This window comes from Solanum dulcamara, chromosome 3 (assembly GCF_947179165.1).
Source record: "Solanum dulcamara chromosome 3, daSolDulc1.2, whole genome shotgun sequence".
Lineage (NCBI taxonomy): Eukaryota > Viridiplantae > Streptophyta > Magnoliopsida > Solanales > Solanaceae > Solanum > Solanum dulcamara.
The window spans coordinates 77729726-77753087 of NC_077239.1; the positions used below are offsets into that span (position 1 = coordinate 77729726).

The 23362-nt window shown below is 35.9% G+C and overlaps 1 protein-coding gene across 1 annotated transcript; it reads left to right on the forward strand.

Annotated features, from left to right (window-relative positions):
- The first annotated feature begins 7109 nt into the window (after positions 1-7109).
- LOC129883092 (CRM-domain containing factor CFM3A, chloroplastic/mitochondrial-like) lies at positions 7110-14172 on the forward strand. The gene is made up of 9 exons (XM_055957662.1): positions 7110-8286; positions 9433-9925; positions 10004-10134; positions 10894-11244; positions 11442-11598; positions 11680-11972; positions 12164-12223; positions 12364-12453; positions 13599-14172. Exons 1-9 carry the CDS (start codon positions 7336-7338, stop codon positions 13740-13742), a joined length of 2670 nt encoding a protein of 889 aa, XP_055813637.1. The 5' UTR covers positions 7110-7335; the 3' UTR covers positions 13743-14172.
- The last annotated feature ends 9190 nt before the right edge of the window (positions 14173-23362 follow it).

Sequence of the window (23362 nt, forward strand, 5' to 3'; positions counted from 1 at the left end):
AGTAGGAGGGGTGAAAGAACAGTCATTTGATCCTCATCCAAACAAACACGTTTTGCCTCCTCGTTAGCCATGCTTAGAAAGAATGTCACTTTCTTTTTATTCATTGCTAAAAAGTAGGAGAAATGTGATTGTTGTTGTGTGTTTATTAGCACAGGATAGGCTCCTACTAATATGAAAAATTCAAATTTTGTAGATTTTTGAATTAGAGAATACTAAGTTGTTACTAGTAACTATTTGGCATGTAACTAAATGTGGATGTATTAGATACCAAGTTGGATATTATCTTCTTAAAATATATGTAGTTTATGGTTGTGGTCTTGCTTTGACCAGATGTTTTGAGTCAACTCTTCATATTAGGAAAATAATTTAGAGGTTTGGTCTAAGTAAGTAGTATCTACAAAAGATGGTCATCCAGTAATAACAAATGTGTTTGCTTACTGTCGCCCCCCATTTTTCTCAAAACGGGATTGCAATGACGTGATAATTCTTTTTAGAATATAATGATGACATCATCCACATAAACCTCAATTTCCTTATGGATCATGTCTTGAAACAAAGTGTTCATAGCTCTCATATATGTAGCCCCTGCATTTTCCAATTCAAAAGGCATTATCTTGTAATTGTAGACACCCAAAGATGTAATGAAAGCAGTTTTCACAACATCATCCTTGTGCATCCCAATTTGATGGTAACAAGCAAAATAATCCATGAATGATTGTGTTTCATGCTTAGCATAATTATTAATTAAGATGTGTATGTTTGGCAGCGGAAAGTCATCTTTGGTACTGGCTTTTTAAGATCTCTATAATCCGCACAAACTCTAACCTTCCCATCTTTCTTAGGCACAGGCACAACGTTAGCAAGCCAGGTTGGATACTCCGTCACTTGAAGGATTTCAGCTTCTAGTTGCTTTGATATTTCCTCCTTGATTTTCAGACTGGAGGTAACCTATGTCGAAAGTGGTCATCTGAGAGAGAGGTTTTATTGTTTCAGCTATTTCTTGCAGCCTTGCTCCCAAACGTCTGCCTGGTTCATAACCAAATTTGAGCATCAAGTTTATCCTATCAAATCTCTCTTTTTCTTTTACTTCTTGATCTGTTTCGCTATCAGCGTCGAAAGGACCATTCTTTATGAACAGATTCCTCAAATCTTTTCCGTCGTTGGCATGAAATCTAACTAACCGAAATATTTGGTATGATGGCGGCGAAGGATGGGATAGTACAGACTTAGATATGTTCATTTGCCTAGGCATTGCACCTTCATAACTTAAGCTGATAGTATCATTCTTCAAATATGGCATGATTGGTTCATATATACCTTGTAGTCTAACTCCCAATCCTTTTCCAGGCTCGTAACCCTTCCAATTCATAACCTCTTGCTTAACAGTCAAGACATGATTCCTAACGGTCAAGAAACTCTCTTCAACTATCCCCACCAGCCTTACTGTGTGAAACATCTCCCCATTCAGGTGGTCTATCCTTTCAACCGCATAGATAAGATGCCTCTTTTCTCCATGTACTACTACTTCTTGATTTTCCCATTCGAACTTCAAACATTGATGAAGAGTAGAGGGAACCACTTCATCCATATGAATCCACAGACGACTGAGTAATAAATTAGGGGAGACTGGAATGTCCATCACTTGAAATACTATGAAAAAGGCGGCAGGACCGATGAGCATATCTAGAGTCACTTCCCAATTGTGTCCCTTTGAGAGCCATCAAACGTTCTCACATTCATCTTCCACGTTTGGATATTACAAATATCTACCTCCAACCTTGTCAACGTGCCAAGAGGACATGTATTCAGAGCAGACCCCAAATCGACCAAAGTTTTAGTAACGACTCTGTTTTGATACTGAGTAGTGATATAGAAAGCCTTGTTATGCGACGTTCCTTCAAGTGACAATTCAACCTCATGTAAGGATATTTTATATGCCTCAAATACCTGTCTAACCATCTTCACTAGCAATGTTGGAGGGAACATAAGCTTCACTCAATATCTTCATTAGAACTTTCTAGTAAAGCTCAGAAGTCTGCAACAGTAACAAAATGGATATTTGAGTGGGAATCTTTACTTAGTTGATCGATGACCAAATATTCCTTAGCTTGTACCTTTTTCAAAACGTCACTCTTCTTAACCTCTGTGATGAGAGGTTTGGGTTTGCTAGAACTCCCTTGAATCAAGTTCTCAGAGGTATATATCCTTTCGAACCGAGTTACTCCATGAGCAACGTGTGCCTCTTCTACTTTTCCCTTTTCTTTATCATAACTCCACGGGACTCATGCATATCATAACTTCTGAGGAAAGCCTTGACGACCGTGAATATTGGCTTGGGTACAACAACCTTGACCTCAAATGGAGTACGCCTTTGTACCATAATAAGACGGAGTTGTTGCAGTTGTCATCTCTTCGTGCTCAACCACCCAAATAGATCCTTCAAAATCTCTGGATTCTAGTATATTCACGTGATGGTTTGGAAGTAGGGTTTTTAACAAATTCGACAAAGGATCTTTGAGCTTAATGGACTTAGTGTCAATAAGCTTTTGAATCTTGTCTTTTAGAGATCGAAAAGCCTCAATAGTGTGACCACCTTTCATTCCAAAGTGATAGGCACAAACCTCATTAGGATCGTACCATTTGACATGGACATCCACATGCAAAACAGGAATTGAAGCGACATAGCCAGCTTTCTTCAAGTTCATAAAGTTGGGCTACGAGCTTGGCTAAACGGGTATAGTTTTTTCTAGGTCTTTTCTCAACATTGGGTCAGTTTTTATAATTTGGTAGTTAAGGAATGGTGGGGTTTGGAAATATATATGCCAAGTATTATAAACGAGGTAGGTGGGTTGTTAATATTGTGGATAGGGACTTTGGTATTGAGAGGATACATGATACGGTGGGGTAAGATATAAGAATGCAGGGTATTGGAATTGATATCTGGTATTTGGATGTGGTCTTGGTTCCATGCGCCATCATTATAGAACCTACCTCTTTCTTCTTTCGGATCTCACCCATCTATCCAAATTGCAAGGCTTTGTTAGTGGCTTGCAAAGTTTCCAAGTTAATGATGGTACCATTATCGATACCTTCTTCAATTCTTTCTCCTAATTTGATGATTTCATCGAAACCTCTTTTCAGTGACAAACATCATCCTATCATAATATTGGGGCTCTTGAGCACGAATAAAGTAATCTTTCATTTGAGATTCCCCATAGGTGGTCTCGCCCTAGCAGCTTCAGACTTTCATATTATAGCATAATCTTGAAATGTCTCATTTGACTTCTTCTTCAGATTCTGGATATAAAACCAATCTGGTGCATTTCCAGTGTTGAATCCAAATCTAATCATAAATTCAGTAGCCATATCCATCCATTTGGACAACTTTCAAGAATCTTTATGAATATACCATGATAAGGCCTTTCTCATGAGACTTCTCATGAACAATTTCATTCTAATCTTTTCATCTCTCCCAACTTCAACCAATTTATCACAATACATATGTAAATGGGCCTTGGGATCTCCAATGTTGTTAAATAATTTAAATTTTAGAGGTTTATATCCCTCGGATAGCTCAATATCTGGATACATGCATAGATCTTAATAGCTTAAACCAACTACTCTTTTGCTTCCCTTCACATATTGCACCCTGTTGGTCAACTTTTCCAACATCTCAGACATTGATTTTATCAGCATATCCTTTTGTGAGGATTCTGTATCATGATAGGGCAAATGGAATGATGTTAACCTATATAGGGTTGAGGTTGTGATTTCCGATAGCATGGGTATGGGAAATATTGGCAGTGGATTTGAAGGGTATTTTATAAGCATCGATAGAGGTTTGCGGGTATAGAGTTGGCTTGGAGGTATGTGAAAGTTAGGTATTTGGGAGAGGCATATGCATAGAGCTTGAGGGATAATGTTAGGTGGTGGAGGGTGATTTGGAAACGGCATGTGGGTGGAGCTCGATCGAGTTTGAGGGGTGGTAGCTATGTTATCCCCACTTTCGCCAAATGAGGTGCCAAGAGAAATTAATAGTGTAGCTAAATCACGCATGTTAGCCATCTCTTCCTCTAGATCTAAGATTCTTCGTTCGAGCCTTGAAACTAGGTCACTAGATTGTTGTCCCCCTTCTGAAGATACTTCATTGATGTTATTGATATCAACCATCCCGCCTTTGTCTTTGTAGCTTGATCTTTAAGGAGGAGGAAGAGCCCTTTTGGATCGTGTATGGTATGCCAGCATGTAAAAACAAGATCAACCTTTGGGGATGGGAAAACTAAAATCAAAAGAAAAGAAAACTTGTTAGAAGATTAGAGCATTATTATAACATAAACACGTTATTTTTAATCAAGTAGTGGTCAGGAATGCTGAAAAGGAGGAAAGCGAGGCTACCCAGTAAGTGGCGAATTTCCATCTCGTGAAATTCTAGGATCTTGCAAGAATGATCTTCTAATTCTGCGACTTTAAGTTGGCGCCAACACTTGAAAAAATTGGTGGATTCCTTGACTTGCCCTATCGCGAATGTGATATGATTGTACCCCATAAACAATCAGCAAGGAAATTTCTAAGAAGTCTTCGACTAAGATATAATCCAAATCTAACTTGTTTAGATTTTGGATGGATCTCTTTAGATTTTTTGTATTCGCATTTTGGTCATAAGGATGGCCACTAAGTTTTTGACCAAGAATTTTCTTGCTCTGTTGAGAATGGGAAAAGTATCGCCTAAATATTTTTGCTATTGCTTTATTGGGTTGTTTAGATTTTTCCTGAGAAAGGAGGAAGATAGACACCCGCTTGAGTTCTGTGGTCCACGCTTTAGCTCGAGGAATGGACAATCATAGCATAACTTTAGTGCCTATGATACTGACATAAATGATGAGAAGTTTGTTTGCATGTGTCAGAGGTAGAAGATTTTTTTAAGGATACAACTTTTTGTTGCAATTATAGGTAGTCGAGCATTTTTATAAAATGTGCAATTTGATAGATATTTTGAATGGTAGGGGCAACAAAATTGCTAGTCACCCAACAAGAATGAAACATTTTATTTCATCTGTTGATGCTAAAGACTGGTTTGTATTTCTGAAGGAACTCTCTGGCTGTCACATTCATTGGAATACTTTTGGTTGTGTTATGCCATAGTGAGAGGTGATGAGTTTTACTTTATTGAGCTTATTGGCCTAAAGGGCGTTCAACCATATGCTCCTCTTCGAGTACTTCGTCAATTCAGACAGATTCAAATGAAACCATTGCAATCCACTATGGGTAACTATGAGTATGATTTTGGATCAAATATTTCACAAGTCCACAACATACTACGAAGATGAGAGATGGTAATAACCATTGATATTCGCGTGTAAAAACCCTTCTGTGTACCCGAATACTACATGTGGATCTTAGAGAATGCTAAAGACAGAGATTTGAGTGGAGAGGGGCACCCTGGACTTGCTGATGAAAGAGAAAGGATCTGGGCACACAATTTGTTGAACTATGAAGATGATGTCACCCCAGAGATGCAAGAGCAGATTGTGCCCAACTAAGGGGATCCAAATTTTTGAAGTTTTAGGTTTATTTTCCCTTGTTATCCCTTTTTCTTGGTCTTATTTTCCATTTTTTAAAAAAATTTATGTTCTATGGTTAAAGATGATGTACTAGTTTGAATTTTGCAATGGAACAATTAGTTTGTTTTCTTTATCTTCTCTTTTTCTAACTCTAAACCTCAAATTGGCAAAATAAGGTTTGGATTAATTATTGCGCATCACTTATTTGTCGTCTTAGGCCTACCTCTGGCTCAACGAGCTCCCTTCTATTTAGGATGTTTATTTTAGAAAAACAACGCGTTTATTTTATAATAATTCTCTAACCCGCAAACAAGTTTTCTTTTCTTTTGATTTTATTTTTAGAAAAATTACCTATTTACACTCCTTTATTTATCGTATTTTTCATTACTTCAATCCGTTTCAAAAGTCCCTTCTTTTCATCCGGATAAATTGCATGAATATTGATTTGGTTACAGATACATCCACTTTATTTTAAAATTAAATGCTTATATCTTTTTATTAAGTGTTAATCACTTATTATTGATTGATTTCTTTGACGGTAAACCAAATTCAATGAATTATTAAGTGTTAATCACTTAATTATCTTTGTGTTAATGTTAATTTTTTTTATGTATCTATACATAAAAATAATTTTAACTATTTATAAATAATATTTTTTTTTATTAAAGGGTGTTCGGACACAATTGACACTTAAATATTGATTGTTACCTCTTAACTCTCCAACACAACTAATTTTTATTCTCATCCCATACGATCGATCTAGTGGCGGAACCAAGATTTTCAATATTTATATACATAAAAAATAATTTAATCATGTATAAATAATATCAAATATAATTCGAATGAACCCCTCGATGCTAATTGACTCCCTCTAGCCTATTACCACTCCAGTCTCTCAACTCCATTTTTTATATTGTTTATCTAAATTATATATAAAAATATTTTATTAATATTTTAAAATAGGAAAACTACACAAAATAGAATAATTGTAAAGCTATTTATCCAAATTAGACCAAACCCAAAACTATTTATCCTCTCACTCCACCTTTTCTCTTTTAATTTCGTGCATGATGTCATACTGATGTCATCATCACTGCTCCTCTTTGATACAACTAGAATATATTATACTTTGATGGTATCAAACAGTTTCGTTGAAGCACTATCTCTTTCTTCTTAATACCATCAAAGTATATATATACTCTCATGGTATCAAGTGTGTATTTACGCAGTGTGTCTTTCCTTGTTCCTCTTTGATACCATTAAAATATATTATATTTTGATGGTATCACACAATATATTATATCTTGATAGTATAAGAGTATATTTTATACTCTCATGGTATCAAATTCGCGAAATAGTTAAAAACAAGAGGTATGAAAGTCATGTGATATTCAACAGTAAATAATTTTCATTTTTGACGTATAATAATAATTATCCCTATATATATATATATATATATATATATATATAAGTAAATATTTTCTTGGAAAACATTCAAGAAAATATATATAAAAGTAACAAAACTCAAATATTTTCTTGGAAAACATTCAAGAAAATATTTTTCCACAAAACCATTGCCCTTCTTACCAAACACCCAAAAAGTATAAAAGTCTTGTTTATCAACAATCTGTGAGTGAGATGATATTTTGAAGAAGAGAACAAACCCACCCAAAACCCTCACACTCTCTTGCTATATTCACATTTATTTTCTCTGTAATTCAATTTCCCCCTTCTTGGTGCATCTCTTATGTGTGTGTATGCATAGAATTTGAGCATGGCTGTTGTTCCTAGCCACCAACTCTACCCCAGAACCACTAGGCTATCATTCCTCAGGTACAGTTCACCCAGACCCTTCAAGAAACCAAATTTTCATACCCCACATGATGCTGTTGTCAATCAAGATTGTACTTTTAAGCAAAACCAACCAAAAAGATCAAATTTTGTGGTTACCCCACATGATGTTGTCAATCAAGATTGTATTTTTAAGAAAACCCCACCAAAAAGATCAAATTTTGTGGTGAAAAACAGTAGCAAAAGATGGAATTTGGCTACAATATCACCCAATTTGAAGTCCAAAGATAATGGTAATAGTGTATTTAGTAGTTCTTGGTTAGGTAAATGGAATGAAACCCGTTATGATATTAAGCTGAAAAGGCCCCAAATTGTGTTGAATTATAGTAATAATAATGGGGATACATCTGGTTCTGACTGTGAAGAAAGTACTAGTGGTAGTACAATGGATAGAATTGTTGAGAAATTGAAAAAATTTGGGTATGCTGATGAGGTTATAGAGAAGGAGAAAAAGGAAAAGAGAGATGTTGAGAAAGGGTCTATTGAGGATATATTTTTTGTTGAAGAAGGAATACTGCCAAATGTAAGAGGTGGGTTTTCTGAAGAATCTCCATTTGGGGATGAGAATGTAATTGCCAAAGATGGTGTAGTTAGATTTCCATGGGAAAAGCCATTGGTGAAGAAAGAGGAGAGTTATTCAATGGCTAGTAGGAGTAGGACTCATTTGGCTGAGCTGACACTTCCTGCTTCTGAGCTCAGAAGGTTGACGAATTTGGCTCTTAGGATAAAGAACAAGTCGAGAATTACCGGTGCTGGTGTTACACAACAAGTTGTAGAAACCATTCACGAGAAGTGGAAAACATCTGAGGTTGTCAGGTTGAAAGTTGAAGGTGCTCCTGCACTAAATATGAAGAGAATGCATGAGATTTTAGAGGTAAGCAGCCACAGAGGTTTTTATTGAACTTTTCTTGTGTACCTCTGCTTGTTAGTGTTATTTGCTTGAAGTCTGTCTGCGATGTTTTGCTAGTCTGTTTCTTTTGGAACATTTAGCTCATATTTTGCTGTCCTTAATGAAGTGTAAACCATGTATGTAATTGGAGCACAAAACTCCACCCTTTTCTCCTGATAATGGGAGTAGAATAAATTATCCATATCTTCATCAGTGGTGAAGCCCTGAAGCAAGGCTCAAAGTGTGTTGACAAGTGAGGATTGCTCAGTTGGTTAAGCACCTCCACCCACGACCGGTAGGTCCTGGGTCCGAGTCACACTGGAGGGGAAGTGTGGAAACACTATAAATCCTCCAAAATGGGGGGTAAAAAAAAAAAAGTGTGTTGAGCACTTCGCCTCGCTTAATGTGTGCTTCAATGTCTTGATCAAGGTTTCAAGACATACTTTTCCTTGCCATTGATACTTCACTTTATCGTAATTTTTTTTCAATTTTTTGTTCATAGGTTTGTCATTCATGCTTATAATTTTTAGTCTTGGACTAAACATATATATTTGTATTTTTTCTCCATTTTTGCCTTTTTTCATTAAAGCTCATGCTTTATTTGTGCTTAAAGCCCCAACGCACCTTAGAGATTTTTTGTGCCGTTTGCTTTTGATAATTCCGGTCTGCACCACAACTGAGCAATTTGAGGATGCTTTTTGGTTTCAGTTAAGGGGAAAAGGAAGGATTTCAAGTGCATTATTTTTAAAAATTTGATATTATTTTCTTTGCTGTGAAATTGGTATTTCAAGTGCATTTTTAGTTTTTGCTACATAGTTCAAAGGTTATACCATACTAAGCATACTAAATAGTGGTGTTTAGTTGTTTGTTTTATCTAACATCCACTTTGCTTAATCATAGTTTTTTTATCTTACATTGATTTTCCTCAGAGCAACATGTGTTGAAGCATTCTTGCTAGAGCCTTTACGATGGGTATCTCTTTAATTCTGCAGCATCTTTGAGATAAAAACGCTTGAGTGTATATTGACAATATTTAGTTTTTGAAGCATTTTGGTCTCATATAATTCACAATGAAATATTGTCTTTGTTTAGCTTTTAGCCTTCGCTGATTAATTTTTTCCCATTATTCAGAGGAAAACTGGTGGACTGGTGATTTGGAGATCTGGCACTTCTGTGGCTCTTTACAGAGGTGTCAGTTACGAGACTCCATCTGAGCTAATGAAGAAAAGGATAATGAGAAGAGATGAGATTCGTCATAAGAACTCTCGGATAGTTGATGACGAAAGTAATCAGAATCCTTCAGAAAGCAGTCCTTGCAATGATGTGGATTCCCTCCGAGCAGACTCTGCAGATACTCCTGAAAAGAACAAAAATATCGTTGGACTATCGGAAGTGAGCTATGAAGATGAAGTAGAGAAACTGTTAGATGGCTTGGGGCCTAGGTATACAGATTGGCCAGGATCTGGCCCACTTCCTGTAGATGCAGATTTACTTCCTGGTATAGTCCCTGGATATCAACCTCCTTTCAGAATTCTTCCATACGGGGTGAGATCTACTCTTGCGACAAAAGAAGCAACTGCTTTAAGAAGGCTTGCCAGAGTTCTACCTCCACATTTTGCTTTAGGTATGCATCGCTGGACTTATCAAAGTCATTTGGCTGTCTCAAAATATACTCTAAATATTATGTAGTTCAAGTATTCAGGTAGAAGCAGGCACCATCAAGGTTTGGCCTCAGCCATGGTTAAGCTGTGGCAAAGAAGTTCAATTGCAAAGATTGCTATAAAACGTGGCGTTCAGCTTACTACAAGTGAGAGAATGGCTGAGGATATTAAGGTAATAAAAGAGTGTTTTGGTGTAATTCTGAGCGTTAATCACAAAAATGTGGTGTTGATGCCATGCCTTCTAGTTGGTATTCTACGGGATATACCAGCTATTTACTTTTGAGTCGCACTTTGTTTGATCCAATAGACCTTACCTACAGTTGCTGATTTAAAACAGACAAGCCAGAATTTCATTCCAAAAGAAAAGACAAAGTGAAAAAGCTGACTTGAAATACACATAGAATGAATGAATTATGCAATTTACCAAAATCTCAATGTTTGAAAATTACATATTGCAATGATATTGTCTCATAAGAGGATATTGGTACGGTATTGTATGTTTTTCCAACCAAAAGTGAGTTAATGACTAGTAAACTTGGAAGATGATATTTTTTCTAAAATCCCGCTGGAGTGTACCCAAAGCAAGTCTTCTAAATGACATTCTGCTTTCTGGAAGACTTATGTATTGACTGGGATTTAGTTCTTTGTCACCTCTATACTGGATCATGGTTGCTGGAAGGAAACACAAGGTTGAATGGAAATTTATATTACACATGAAAAGGTCTTCACAAGTTTCATTTCTGACATTGAAACCATTCTCACTGTTGTCAAAATGTTTTGTTCATAATAAGTTTGACGCTTTCCCAAGGTCCAATTAAGAGTCGGATATTTTCTGTCACAGGCCAATATATATATTTTTTGTATTAACTGAATGTCGATAGCATAGTAATGTAGCTTAACAATATTTACGTATTATTTGGTTTCGGTTCAGAAATTAACAGGGGGTATGCTACTCTCTAGAAACAAGGACTTCTTGGTATTCTACAGAGGGAAAGATTTTTTGTCACCTGAGGTTGCAGAAGCCTTGTTGGAGAAGGAGAGACTGGCAAAGTCCTTGCAAGATGAAGAAGAGAAAGCTAGGCTACGAGCATCAGTCTTACTCACAGCAGGTGTTGCAACAGTTGATTCTTCAAGGACTGCTGGCACACTAGGAGAAACTTTGGATGCTGATGCTAGATGGGGGAAAAGGATGGATGATAAGGACGAGGAAAATGTGATGCGAGAAGCAGAAATATTAAGGCATGGTGATCTGATCAGGAAGCTCGAAAAGAAACTTGCATTTGTAAGTTCTGCTAAGTCAGGTTACTTTGATTAACAGCCTAAGCATTCTCATGATTTTAGGTCTTTCAATTTTCTATTTGTAATATTGTCAGAATAGCTCATCTTGAATATGAATAGTGTCAGTAAGGTCCTTTGTGTGTAATATCTTGGAGATTCAAGAGTCCAATGATAGAGATTAAAGCAAAATGTACTTTTCAGGCTGAAAGGAAGTTAGTGAAAGCTGAACGTGTCTTGTCAAAGGTGGAGGAAACATTAAATCCTATGGATAGGCATGCTGAGCCTGACAGCTTAACAGATGAGGAGAGATTTATGTTTCGGAAGCTTGGGCTGAGGATGAAAGCTTTCTTACTTTTAGGTAACATTCTTTCTCAGACTCAAATTTTTGTGCTTAGCAACCAGAAAATGTCATGAAAAGCTCTTCTTCTTCTTTTTTCAGGTAGGCGTGGAATTTTTGATGGTACGGTGGAGAATATGCACTTGCATTGGAAGTACCGTGAATTGGTCAAAATCATGGTGAAGGCCAAGAATTTTGAGCAAGTATCGAAAATTGCATTAGCCCTTGAAGCAGAGAGTGGGGGCGTCTTGGTTTCAGTAGACAAAGTGTCCAAAGGATATGCTATAATTGTGTTCCGCGGTAAGGACTACAGTCGACCATCTACTCTTAGACCCAAAAATCTTTTAACCAAAAGAAAGGCACTGGCACGTTCAATAGAGCTTCAGAGGCGCGAGGTACCTTCTTTGATCAAATTCCTTTAGTCTTTAAGATGCTTGTCTCTTCTAAGTACACGTTGTTTTAGCCCATTCGGCTTGTGTTGCTTGAATCTGCTTCTGTAAGAGTTGCGATGTACATATGTAATAAGTTTTAATTTTTTTAAGAGATTCGTGCTGATGACAAGGCTTTGCTGCTGTTTCTTAAACAGGCTCTTCTGAAACATATTTCAGCAGTTCAAGCAAGAGTTCAACATCTTACAGCAGAAATTGTATAATCTCTTTGCTACTCTAAATCTCATATCTAGTTTTTTTTTTTTGTTATCTTGAGTAGAACCTTATGTTAGTTGGTCACTTCTTGGCTCATTTGACTTTGAATTGAACCGTTTCTCCCATATGTTTATGATGGTAGGAGCAACTGGCTAGTCTGAAAGACTCTGCGGATGATGAACTATATGATGAGCTAAATTCTGCTTATTCTTCTGAAGAAGAGGATAGTGAGGTCAGCATCTCCATCTGGCATTTTAGCATCACTTGATTATTCAGTTTCTTTTTTCTTTATATTGCACATGGAATGTCATTTCTGTTTCTATTCGTCAAGGAGCAGTTCTAATGGCTGGCATTGGCAACTGGGCCATTATGAATAGGCCTCGATAAACCGAGATTTTTCCTGTTGAAGCGTTATTCTGGCTCAGGCCAAAACATTTCGTTAATTTAGTGCCACCTTGGCTTAATCAAGCATTAACGGATGTTTGGCCTTGTTGGATCTAAGAGGGCCCATTTGATAAGTGGCATATGTTCTTTATCCAAAAAATAATAGTGGCATATGTTCCTTTATCAATCAATTACCTCAATTCCAAATTAGTTAGGGTAGGCTATATGGATCCTCCCTCTCTATTCAGGTCCATGGATATGTTTAGATGAATTCTGAAATGTTCGCAAAATTGCTAAACTTAATTAGTGAAGGCCTTACTAAAATCAAAGAGAAAAAGATGTGATAGAAAATTAGATGTAGAAATTGTTCAAAAAGGGAAAAAAAATCTTGAAAATTAATTAAAAACTGGGTGATTTGGAGGTGCATTTTATCTACTTTGAGCTTTACATAGGCACATGTATCTTGTAAAGTGTAGATTGTAACAAATTCAAGTTGTAACTTGTAACTCACTCGAAACTTAAAATTTTAGTTTGCAAACTATTGATGTGATGAGTTGCAGTTGAAGAGGCTGTCATGATGTGCAGAGTTGCCCGATACCTGTGGTGGGAGGTAGCCAGGTACCTGGTGGAATTAAATGTGGTTTATGCAAACTGGCTTTGACACCACCATCGTTTTTTAAAACAAAAAAAGAGCATGTCCTGTACCAGGATAAACTTGTACAAAGGATACCTTTTCCAACGAATACATGCAGATTTTCTTGTCTATTGACGATTTGAACTGCATAGAAACACAATGCACAAACATCATGAGAATATCGTTGCTAACTTTGTTTTATTGCATCAGCCTATGAAAGTATGGTAAAGGATAAGTTAAAAGGGGTCATTCCAGACAGTTCAACTTCCCGCTTCACAATGTGCACATTAAAGGCACACCTTTCTTGATTTTAACTCTTCATTATTATTGTCAAATCATCTAACTCAGTTCATTAACAGGAGGAAGGGGATGATGCATACATAGAGGTTTATGACAGTGATAACGATGTTGTCAATCATAATGATGATTCAGATGATACTCCACATCTAGAAAGAGAGTTCCGGTATGTTCATCAAAATGAATCAGAAAGAGAGCTTGTTTGAGTAAAATACTGTTCTTGACACTCCTCCAGGCATGTTGTGGTGTGTTTGTACAACTGAGGAAGTCGAAGAAGCTAGGATGCAGAACCGGGCTATGGAAACAGCAGAACATTAACAACAAAAAACACTGAACTTGAGAATTTGATCATTGATCAGGTTCCATGTAATGTCTATGGGCTCTGTTCTTGCTGATCGCCGATACTTTACATGATATGCTGTAATTTTAAGGCTTTTAGCTCCAAAAGAAAAGGAGAGTGCCTAGGATTGGCTCCTACTTATGAAGAAATGGTTTTGGTCTTGTTCTGACCAAATTTTTTGAGTCAAACTTTTCATACTACGGAAAATAATTTAGAGGTTTGATCCAAGTAAGTAGTATCTACAAAGGCAAAAATGCTAAAGACCCCTTATGTATCCCCATAACTTGTTTCTTCAACCATCGCGTAAACCTGTGTCGTCCACATGGCATAGAAACTAACTACAAGCTCTGCTAGGCGCCTGAGAGAGTAAGTTTTTTGCCACATCTCATAATTTCAATGGTAAAAACCATTAAGATTTCCATTCTTTTCAAAATATTTCTCTCTTCTCTTCATATTTATTCTCCCTAAACCCTTCTTCTCCATCACTTTCAAATTTTTGAAATTCCTCTCTTTGCCATCATTTCTTCTTTTTTTCCCCGCCTGTAATGTCTTTCTTCTTCATCTCTCTGAAATTGCCATTGATGAATTTAAGAATTGCAATTCTAGGGTTGTTTGTGCATGTGGATGTTCTTCAATTGTGAGAATTTCATGATCAAATAACAATTCCAGATGTAATTAGACTGTAACTGATCAGGACTATTTGAGGAAACAAACAAAAATACATATAAGAGTGGATAATCATTTACTTGCTAAAAGTTTTAGGTGGGATCGAAGAAAAATCCATCCGAGTTGAGTAAAAGCTTCATCCCAATTTAATGATTGTACTATTTAAGTAGAAAACATTCAAATAGCTAAGCCAAAAACATTAAAAATCTACCCTTAACTTAAACTATTAGACTTCTTAGGAGTGATTCTTTAGAGAGATCATTTGGGTAAAAGAGAGAAGATTGGGTAATTGGTTGATTTGTGTGAACTAAGGGATTAAATAAAAAGATTTTGAAAGAGAATAAATATTAAAGAGGGTGGGAGTATCATTTATCTACGTGGACATCCACATTAGTCGTATTTCCAGCATGTCATGTGTGTGTATGCACGATTAAAAAATTTATACTTTGCAGGTGTACGCGATGGTTGAATAAATAAGTTTTAGGGGGTACTTAATACAAGTGATATTTTAAGTGTTCATTAGGTAAAAAGCTGCTAGTTCGGGGGGTCTTTAGCATTTCTGCCTATCTACAAAAAATGGTCACCCAGTAATAACAAATGTGTTTGTTTACTAATTGTTAGTAAACTGTATTATAAATATTAAAACCAGTAACAATAAGTAAAGGTAATAAAATACAGAATCTGGAAAAGTTAATGCAGAAACAGAATCGAGCCCACTGAATGCATAGTGTGTCCTTAAGGAAATTATTCCCCTCAAAGTATCCGAGGTTTTGGAATTTTTCCTTCCAGGATAGAACGATTTACTCACCAAAGTAGAGGTACTGCAAATCTTTGATGACAGCGAACCACTTGAAGGATGTATATCACACGATTTTAGGAAGTGCAGAAAGAAAAAGAAGAAGATGGTATGTTCAGAATTTTCGTATGGAACATTCTGAAGATTTACAGATATATATAGACTGTTTATACCTTTTCAGAAAAGGCACCTGTTGGGAAAAGGTTTGCCTGTTGAGAAGGTTTGCAACTTTTCGGACAAGGTTGCAACCATTCAAAAATCGGTTGGAAAAAACGGAGGGAAATTTTAAATTAATCCGGGAAGAAACGGGTCGCGGGTCGCGGGTCAGGATTTTTTCCACTTAATTAATTAATTAAATAAATAATATTAATTAATTAAAAATTTAAAGAAAATCAATCAATCATATCAATTGACCAAATCCAAATCCAAATCCAAATCTGAATCCAAATCCGAATCCGAATCCGAATCCGAATCCGAATCCGAATCCGAAGCCGAAGCCGAAGCCGAAGCCGAAGCCGTAGCCGTAGCCGTAGCCGTAGCCGTAGCCGTAGCCGTAGCCGAAGCCGAAGCCGAGCCGAGCCGAGCGAGCGACGACGACGACGGCGCGAGGGGAGACCCTCTTCTTGACCCTTTAGCAACATGAAAGAGTGCTTCTATTTTTAAATAGGAGACTTTTCATTTCCACCACCTATGTGGGACCAAAGCTTATTTAATAAAATAAGAGAGAACATATCATTTCCTCTCCACTTCTTTTTTCCCTCAATTTCCCATTCAACCTATCAATTAAACCCAACAATCCCCCACATGAATGGAGAATGTCTACAAGATAAAGGAATGCACGGATAAGTGTGTGATATACAAGCGAAAATTAATTGCATCTGGATAAGTAGGTTTCCCTTTGAACTTTCCATAGTGAACTTATATAGGATATACTCGATCAATCGGTAGATGCGATATCTTTGAACCGTCGAACTTTGTTGTATAACTAGACAACATAAGTCACACAATCAATCATCAACCATCTATGGTTCTCACGGTTGTGTTCGTTTCAGCCATGAACACCGCCTGGTTTTGTGAATGCATAGAGAATGGGCCTTTACTGTCATTCCCCTTGAAGCGGCTTATACTTCACATTCACATAGGTGATTTCTAAACGTGTAGTCCTATAGACACACTATCTAGTTATTTTCCGTCAGATTTAGATAATCATTAAAAAACCTTTAAAGCTTTATTAACTCATTAAAAGCCTTAAGGTTTTATCCTTTGTTTCTGAACATTGTCATCATCACGAGAATGGGTTGAGTTATTTGACAATGTTGAACCGTCAATCATAACTTTGTTTGATCTCTTTGAACCTAGTTCTTGGGATCTCCAGTCTACTAGGTAGAGTTACCGCCATGTTGACTTGTCCTTGGCCTTAACCCCATTCCCCTCGATGATCTTTCAACAGCCTCTCTAGATAAGCCTTTTGTTAGTGGATCCGATATATTATCTCTTGACTTTACGTAGTCAATAGTGATAACACCACTAGAGAGTAGTTGTCTAACAGTATTGTGTCGCCGTCGAATGTGACGCGATTTTCCATTATACATAACATTTCCTGTCCTCCCTATTGCCGCTTGGCTATCACAATGTATACATATGGGTGCCAAAGGTTTGGGCCAAAATGGAATATCTTCCAAAAAATTTCGAAGCCATTCAGCTTCTTCACCAGCCTTGTCTAAAGCTATAAATTCAGACTCCATTGTAGAGCGGGCGATGCATGTTTGTTTTGATGATTTCCAAGACACTGCTCCTCCACCAACGGTGAAAACATATCCACTTGTGGATTTAACTTCAGATGATTCGGTGATCCAGTTTGCATCACTATATCCCTCAATTACTGCGGGATATTTATTATAATGCAAAGCATAGTTTTGGGTGTGTTTCAAATACCCCAAGACTCGTTTCATTGCCATCCAATGAGTTTGATTAGGATTATTCGTGAATCGACTCAATTTGCTAATAGCACATGCTATATCTGGTCGTGTACAATTCATAATATACATCAAACTTCCCAAAACTCGTGCATAGTCCAATTGTGAGTCACTTTTACCTTCATTCTTTTGAAGTGCAAAACTTACATCAATTGGAGTTTTTGCAACATTGAAATTTAAATATTTAAACTTATCAAGTATATTTTCTATATAATGTGATTGTGATAATGCTAGACCTTGTGGAGTTTTATGGATCCTAATTCCTAAGATTAAGTCAGCAACCCCTAAGTCTTTCATGTCAAATTTGCTAGCAAGCATACGCTTCGTAGCATTTATATTGGCAATGTCTTTACTCATTATCAACATGTCATCAACATATAAACAAACAATGACTTCATGATTTGGAGTATTTTTAATGTAAACACATTTGTCACACTCATTAATCTTAAATCCATTTGCCAACATTGTTTGGTCAAATTTTGCATGCCATTGTTTAGGTGCTTGTTTAAGTCCATAAAGTGACTTAACAAGTTTGCACACTTTCCTTTCTTTACCTGGAACTATGAAACCCTCAGGTTGTTCCATGTAAATTTCTTCCTCCAATTCTCCATTTAAGAAAACCGTCTTAACATCCATTTGATGAATTTCAAGACAATATACAGCTGCAAGTGCCACTAACACCCGAATAGATGTTATTCTTGTTACCGGCGAGTATGTGTCAAAGTAATCAAGACCTTCTTTTTTGTCTATAACCTTTGACCACAAGTCTTGCCTTATATTTATCAATAGTGCCATCAGCTTTCATTTTCCTTTTAAATATCCATTTTGATCCTAAAGGTTTATTTCCAGGAGGAAGAGCAACCAATTCCCATGTATGGTTATTCAAAATTGATTGAATCTCACTATTGATTGCCTCTTTCCAAAATGCTGAATCAGAAGAAGACATTGCAGCTTTAAATGTTTGAGGCTCATTTTCAAGCAAGAATGTCACAAAATCTGGTCCAAAGGAAGTAGATATCTTTTGACGTTTGCTACGCCTTGGATCCTCTTCGGATGGTTTACTTTCCTTTTGAACTTCTCTTGGTCGTTTAGATCTTTCACTTGAGGATTCACTTTTAGTTTTATACGGATAAATATTTTCAAAAAATTCAGCATTGTCTGATTCAATTACCGTATTAACATTAATTTCAGGATTGTCCGATTTGTGAACCAAAAATCGACAAGCTTTGCTATTTGTAGCATAGCCAATAAAAACACAATCCACGGTCTTTGGTCCGATTTTTACCCTTTTGGGCAAAGGAACTTGGACCTTTGCTAAACACCCCCACACTTTGAAGTATTTCAAGTTGGGTTTTCTTCCTTTCCATAGTTCATATAGAATAGTTTGTGTTTTGCTGTGGGGTACTCTGTTGAGTATTCGATTAGCTGTAAGGATAGCTTCCCCCCACAAGTTCTGCGGTAAACCGGAACTTATTAATAAAGCATTCATCATTTCTTTTAATGTTCGGTTTTTCCTTTCCGCAACTCCATTTGATTGAGGTGTGTAGGGGGCAGTAGTTTGATGAATAATTCCATATTCTAAACATATCTTTTCAAAAGGAGATTCGTATTCTCCACCCCTATCACTTCTAATCATTTTTATCTTTTTATTCAATTGATTTTCTACTTCGTTCTTGTATTGCTTAAATGCATCAATTGCTTCATCCTTACTATTAAGCAAATATACATAACAATATCGAGTGCAATCGTCAATAAAAGTTATAAAATACTTCTTTCCACCACGAGTTGGTGTAGACTTCATATCACAAATGTCTGTGTGAATCAATTCTAAGGGACTAGAATTCCGTTCAATAGATTTATAAGGATGCTTAGCATACTTAGATTCAACACATACTTGACATTTTGATTTATTGCAATCAAAGTTAGGCAATATATTTAAATTAATCAGTTTTCGCAAGATTTTATGATTGACATGTCCTAAACGTGAATGCCATAAATTATTTGATTCAAGTAAATAAGAAGAAGCTTGAACTTTATTATCATCAACAACCATTACATTTAGTTTGAAAAGACCCTCAGTGAGGTAGCCTTTTCCTAGATACATTTCATTCTTACTGACAACTACTTTGTCTGAAACTAGAACACACTTGAATCCATTCTTGATAAGAAGGCCGGCAGACACCAAATTCTTTCGCATTTCTGGAACATGATACACTTTGTTCAGCGTCACCACCTTGCCGGATGTCATTTTCAGAAAAACTCTCCCATATCCTTCAATCTTTGCAGTTGCAGAATTTCCCATATAGATCGTCGCATCAGGTGCTGTAGGGGAATAAGTAGAGAATGCTTCTCGGACTGCACACACATGCGAAGTAGCTCCTGAATCAAGCCACCATTCTTTGGGATTACCTACTAGGTTGCATTCTGATAGCATTGCACACAGATCATCAATAGCTTCTTTATTTTCCACCATATTGGCTTGTCCCTTTCTCTTGTCCTTTTTCGGAAGACGACAATCTGGAGCTTTGTGTCCAACTTTCCCACAATTATAACAATTGCCCTTGAACTTTTTCTTGTTCTGCTCCTGATTCTTTCCAAAAGGTTGCTTCCTTTTCTTATTCTTTGGAGCAGCATCTTCAACGATGTTCGCTCCCATAATTGCTGAATTTCCACGCAACTTCTTTTCTGCTGTTTTGTTATCTTCCTCAATCTTGAGATGAATCACAAGATCTTCCAACTTCATTTCCTTACGCTTGTGCTTTAGATAATTTTTGAAATCTCTCCACGAAGGAGGCAATTTTTCTATCATCGCAGCCACTTGAAATGCTTCATTAACTACCATGCCTTCAGCAATAAGGTCATGAAAAATAAGTTGTAGTTCTTGAACTTGGGTTCCAACAGTTCTGCTATCTATCATTTTATAGTCTAGGAACTTAGCAACCACAAATTTTTTCAAGCATGCGTCTTCAGTCTTGTACTTCTTCTCAAGTGCATCCCATAATTCTTTAGAAGTTTTCACAGCACTATAGACATTGTACAAATCATCATCCAAAGCACTTAGGATGTAGCCCTTGCATAGAAAATCTGCCTGTGTCCATGCCTCAGTAATCATAAATTTTTCATTGGCCGGCATATCAACAGCGGGCACAGGAGGATCTTCGTTAGTGAACTTCTGCATACCAAGAGTGGTAAGCCAAAAGAACACCCTTTGCTGCCATCCTTTGAAGTTGGCTCCAGAAAATTTTCCTGGTTTTTCTGCCGGTGGCACAGAAGTGCGGCTTGTTGCAGCAACAGTCGCAGAAGTAGTAGCAGTATCACTTGTCATTTCTTTTCACTGTCAAAATAGACAAACTGTCTTAATATTTCAGAATATCAGACCTTTTACAAAAACAACGACGAAGTTTTATACTCTTCAAATCGTTGTACAAGTATGAACTTTAATATTCCAATGAAGTTTTTATACTCTTCAAATTAGAATATTTATTTCATACGGAGTAGAAAACCACACAGGTTTTAGTCTCCAAAGACAGAATACAGTTTGGTTAGAAAACAATAATAATATAATTTCCTTAAGATTGTTAGTAAACTGTATTGTAAATATTAAAACCAGTAACAACAAGTAAAGGTAATAAAATACAGAATCTGGAAAAGTTAATGCAGAAACAGAATCGAGCCCACTGAATGCACAGTGTGTCCTTAAGGAAATTATTCCCCTCAAAGTACCCGAGGTTTTGGAATTTTTCCTCCCAGGATAGAACGATTTACTCACCAAAGTAGAGGTACTGCAAATCTTTGATGACAGCGAACCACTTGAAGGATGTATATCACACGATTTTAGGAGCCGAAGCCGAAGCCGAAGCCGAAGCCGAGCCGAGCGAGCGACGACGACGACGGCGCGAGGGGAGACCCTCTTCTTGACCCTTTAGCAACATGAAGGAGTGCTTCTATTTTTAAATAGGAGACTTTTCATTTCCACCACCTATGTGGGACCAAAACTTATTTAATAAAATAAGAGAGAACATATCATTTTCTCTCCACTTCTTTTTTCCCTCAATTTCCCATTCAACCTATCAATTAAACCCAACACTAATTTCAGTCATCAAGAAAAAATAAATTTGTATATTTAAATTTATGTGTGCACAAAATTATATATTAAAACAAACGAACATTTTAAATATTAACTATTTTTAAATATTAATTTTGATAATATTTGAAGGGTGGGTAAAAAGCAATCAATTTAATGGTTAATCATTTCTAAAAAAACATAGAGTTATTGAATTCTAAATAGTGATATGTGTATGATTATTGTGGTTGACGCGTTTATAGAAGCACATTATTATTTTCTTCAATTTTGGCAAAAAAATATTCGTAAGAAATTTTATGCTACTTTCAAATATATTAAAATTAAATTCTTCTTAAATTTATTTTAGTGCGAAACATATATGCAAGAAACTATAACAACAACAAGAAGGTGCGATTACCTAAACATAAATGATATCAAATACCAAAATACACCAACTAAATGAAAAGTCTAATACTACGACCGATACAGTGCTCTACACTATCACCGAGCCAAATACAATTGTGAAACAAAAAAAAAAGGAACCCACGAGGAGAGGTCCTCAAATGAGCAGCCAGATGAAACAATTGTTGGGGCCCTTTAGTAGGAGGGGATGAAAGAACTGTACAAATAGGAGTTAATCCTAGGCAAAGAAACACTCAAAAACATAGTCATTTAATCCTCATCTAAACAAACACATTTCTCATCCTCTTTAGCCATGACTAGAAAGAAAGTAAAGCTTACTTAACTTCACTTTCTTTCTATTCATGGCTAAAGAGAAAGAGAAATGTGACTGTTGTTGCGTGTTTTTTTTTTAGGATTGGCTTCTATTTATAGGGAAAATTCAGATTTTATAAATTTTGAATAGTTTAAATTAGAGAACACTAAGTTGTCGGTAGTAACCGTTTTGGTATGTAACTAAATGGGGGGTGTATTAGATACCAAGTTAGATATTATCATCTTAAAATATATGTAGTTTAGGCTTTGTCTTGTTCTGACCATATTTTTTGAGTCAAACTTTTCATATTAGGAAAATAATTTAGAGATTTGATCTGAGTAAGTAGTATTTATAAAAGATGGTCATCCAATAATAACAAATGTATTTGCTTATTAATTTCAGTCATCAAGAAAAAACAATTTTTTATATTTTAATTTATGAGTGTACAAAATTATGTATTAAAACAAGCGAACATTTTAAATATTAGCTATTTTGAAATATTAATTTTGATAATATTTGAATGTAGGTAAAAAGCAATCAATTTAATGGTTAACCATTTCTAAAAATACAAAGATTTATGGAATTTTAAATGGTGATATGTGTATGATTATAGTGGTTATAAAGCTTATAGAAGCACATTATAATTTTCTTCAATTTGGCAGAAAAATATTCATAAGAACTTTTATGCTACTTCCAAATATATTAAAATTAAATCCTCCTTAAATTTATTTTTCTAACTGTCTGATACTCACCAATATGTCACTCGACTCACATTGAAAATAATTCTAAATTAGCTGAGGCAATTCAATATAAAATGATTGACAAAACACTAATCAAAACAAAGTGTTTACACATAGTGGGGGAAGCAAAAGAGAACTTCTATTCATTCTAATAAAAGTACACAAGAAGAAGAGGAATAATAATTTGAAGATTATCTTACTAATTTTTTATCAAATGAAAATAGACATTTTACTCTAATGAGATATACTCCTTCATGGTAACTAAGTTAAATTTTAATCATCTAGGGATACATATTCTTTCTAGCTAATGTCCATTTGTATAAACCAAAGAGGAAGAAAAAATAACAAATTCATCGAGTTTATATTCTTGTTTTATCACATTAAGTTTAACAATTAAAAAATCACAATTTAAACCTAATTAGTAAATTTTCTTTCTCCAAATCAGTTCTTAGTGCCATCAATCATGTTCCGCTATCAAGAAAAGAAAAGGTCTTGGCTTTTATTTAGGTTAGGTTTAATCTCTTCATTCA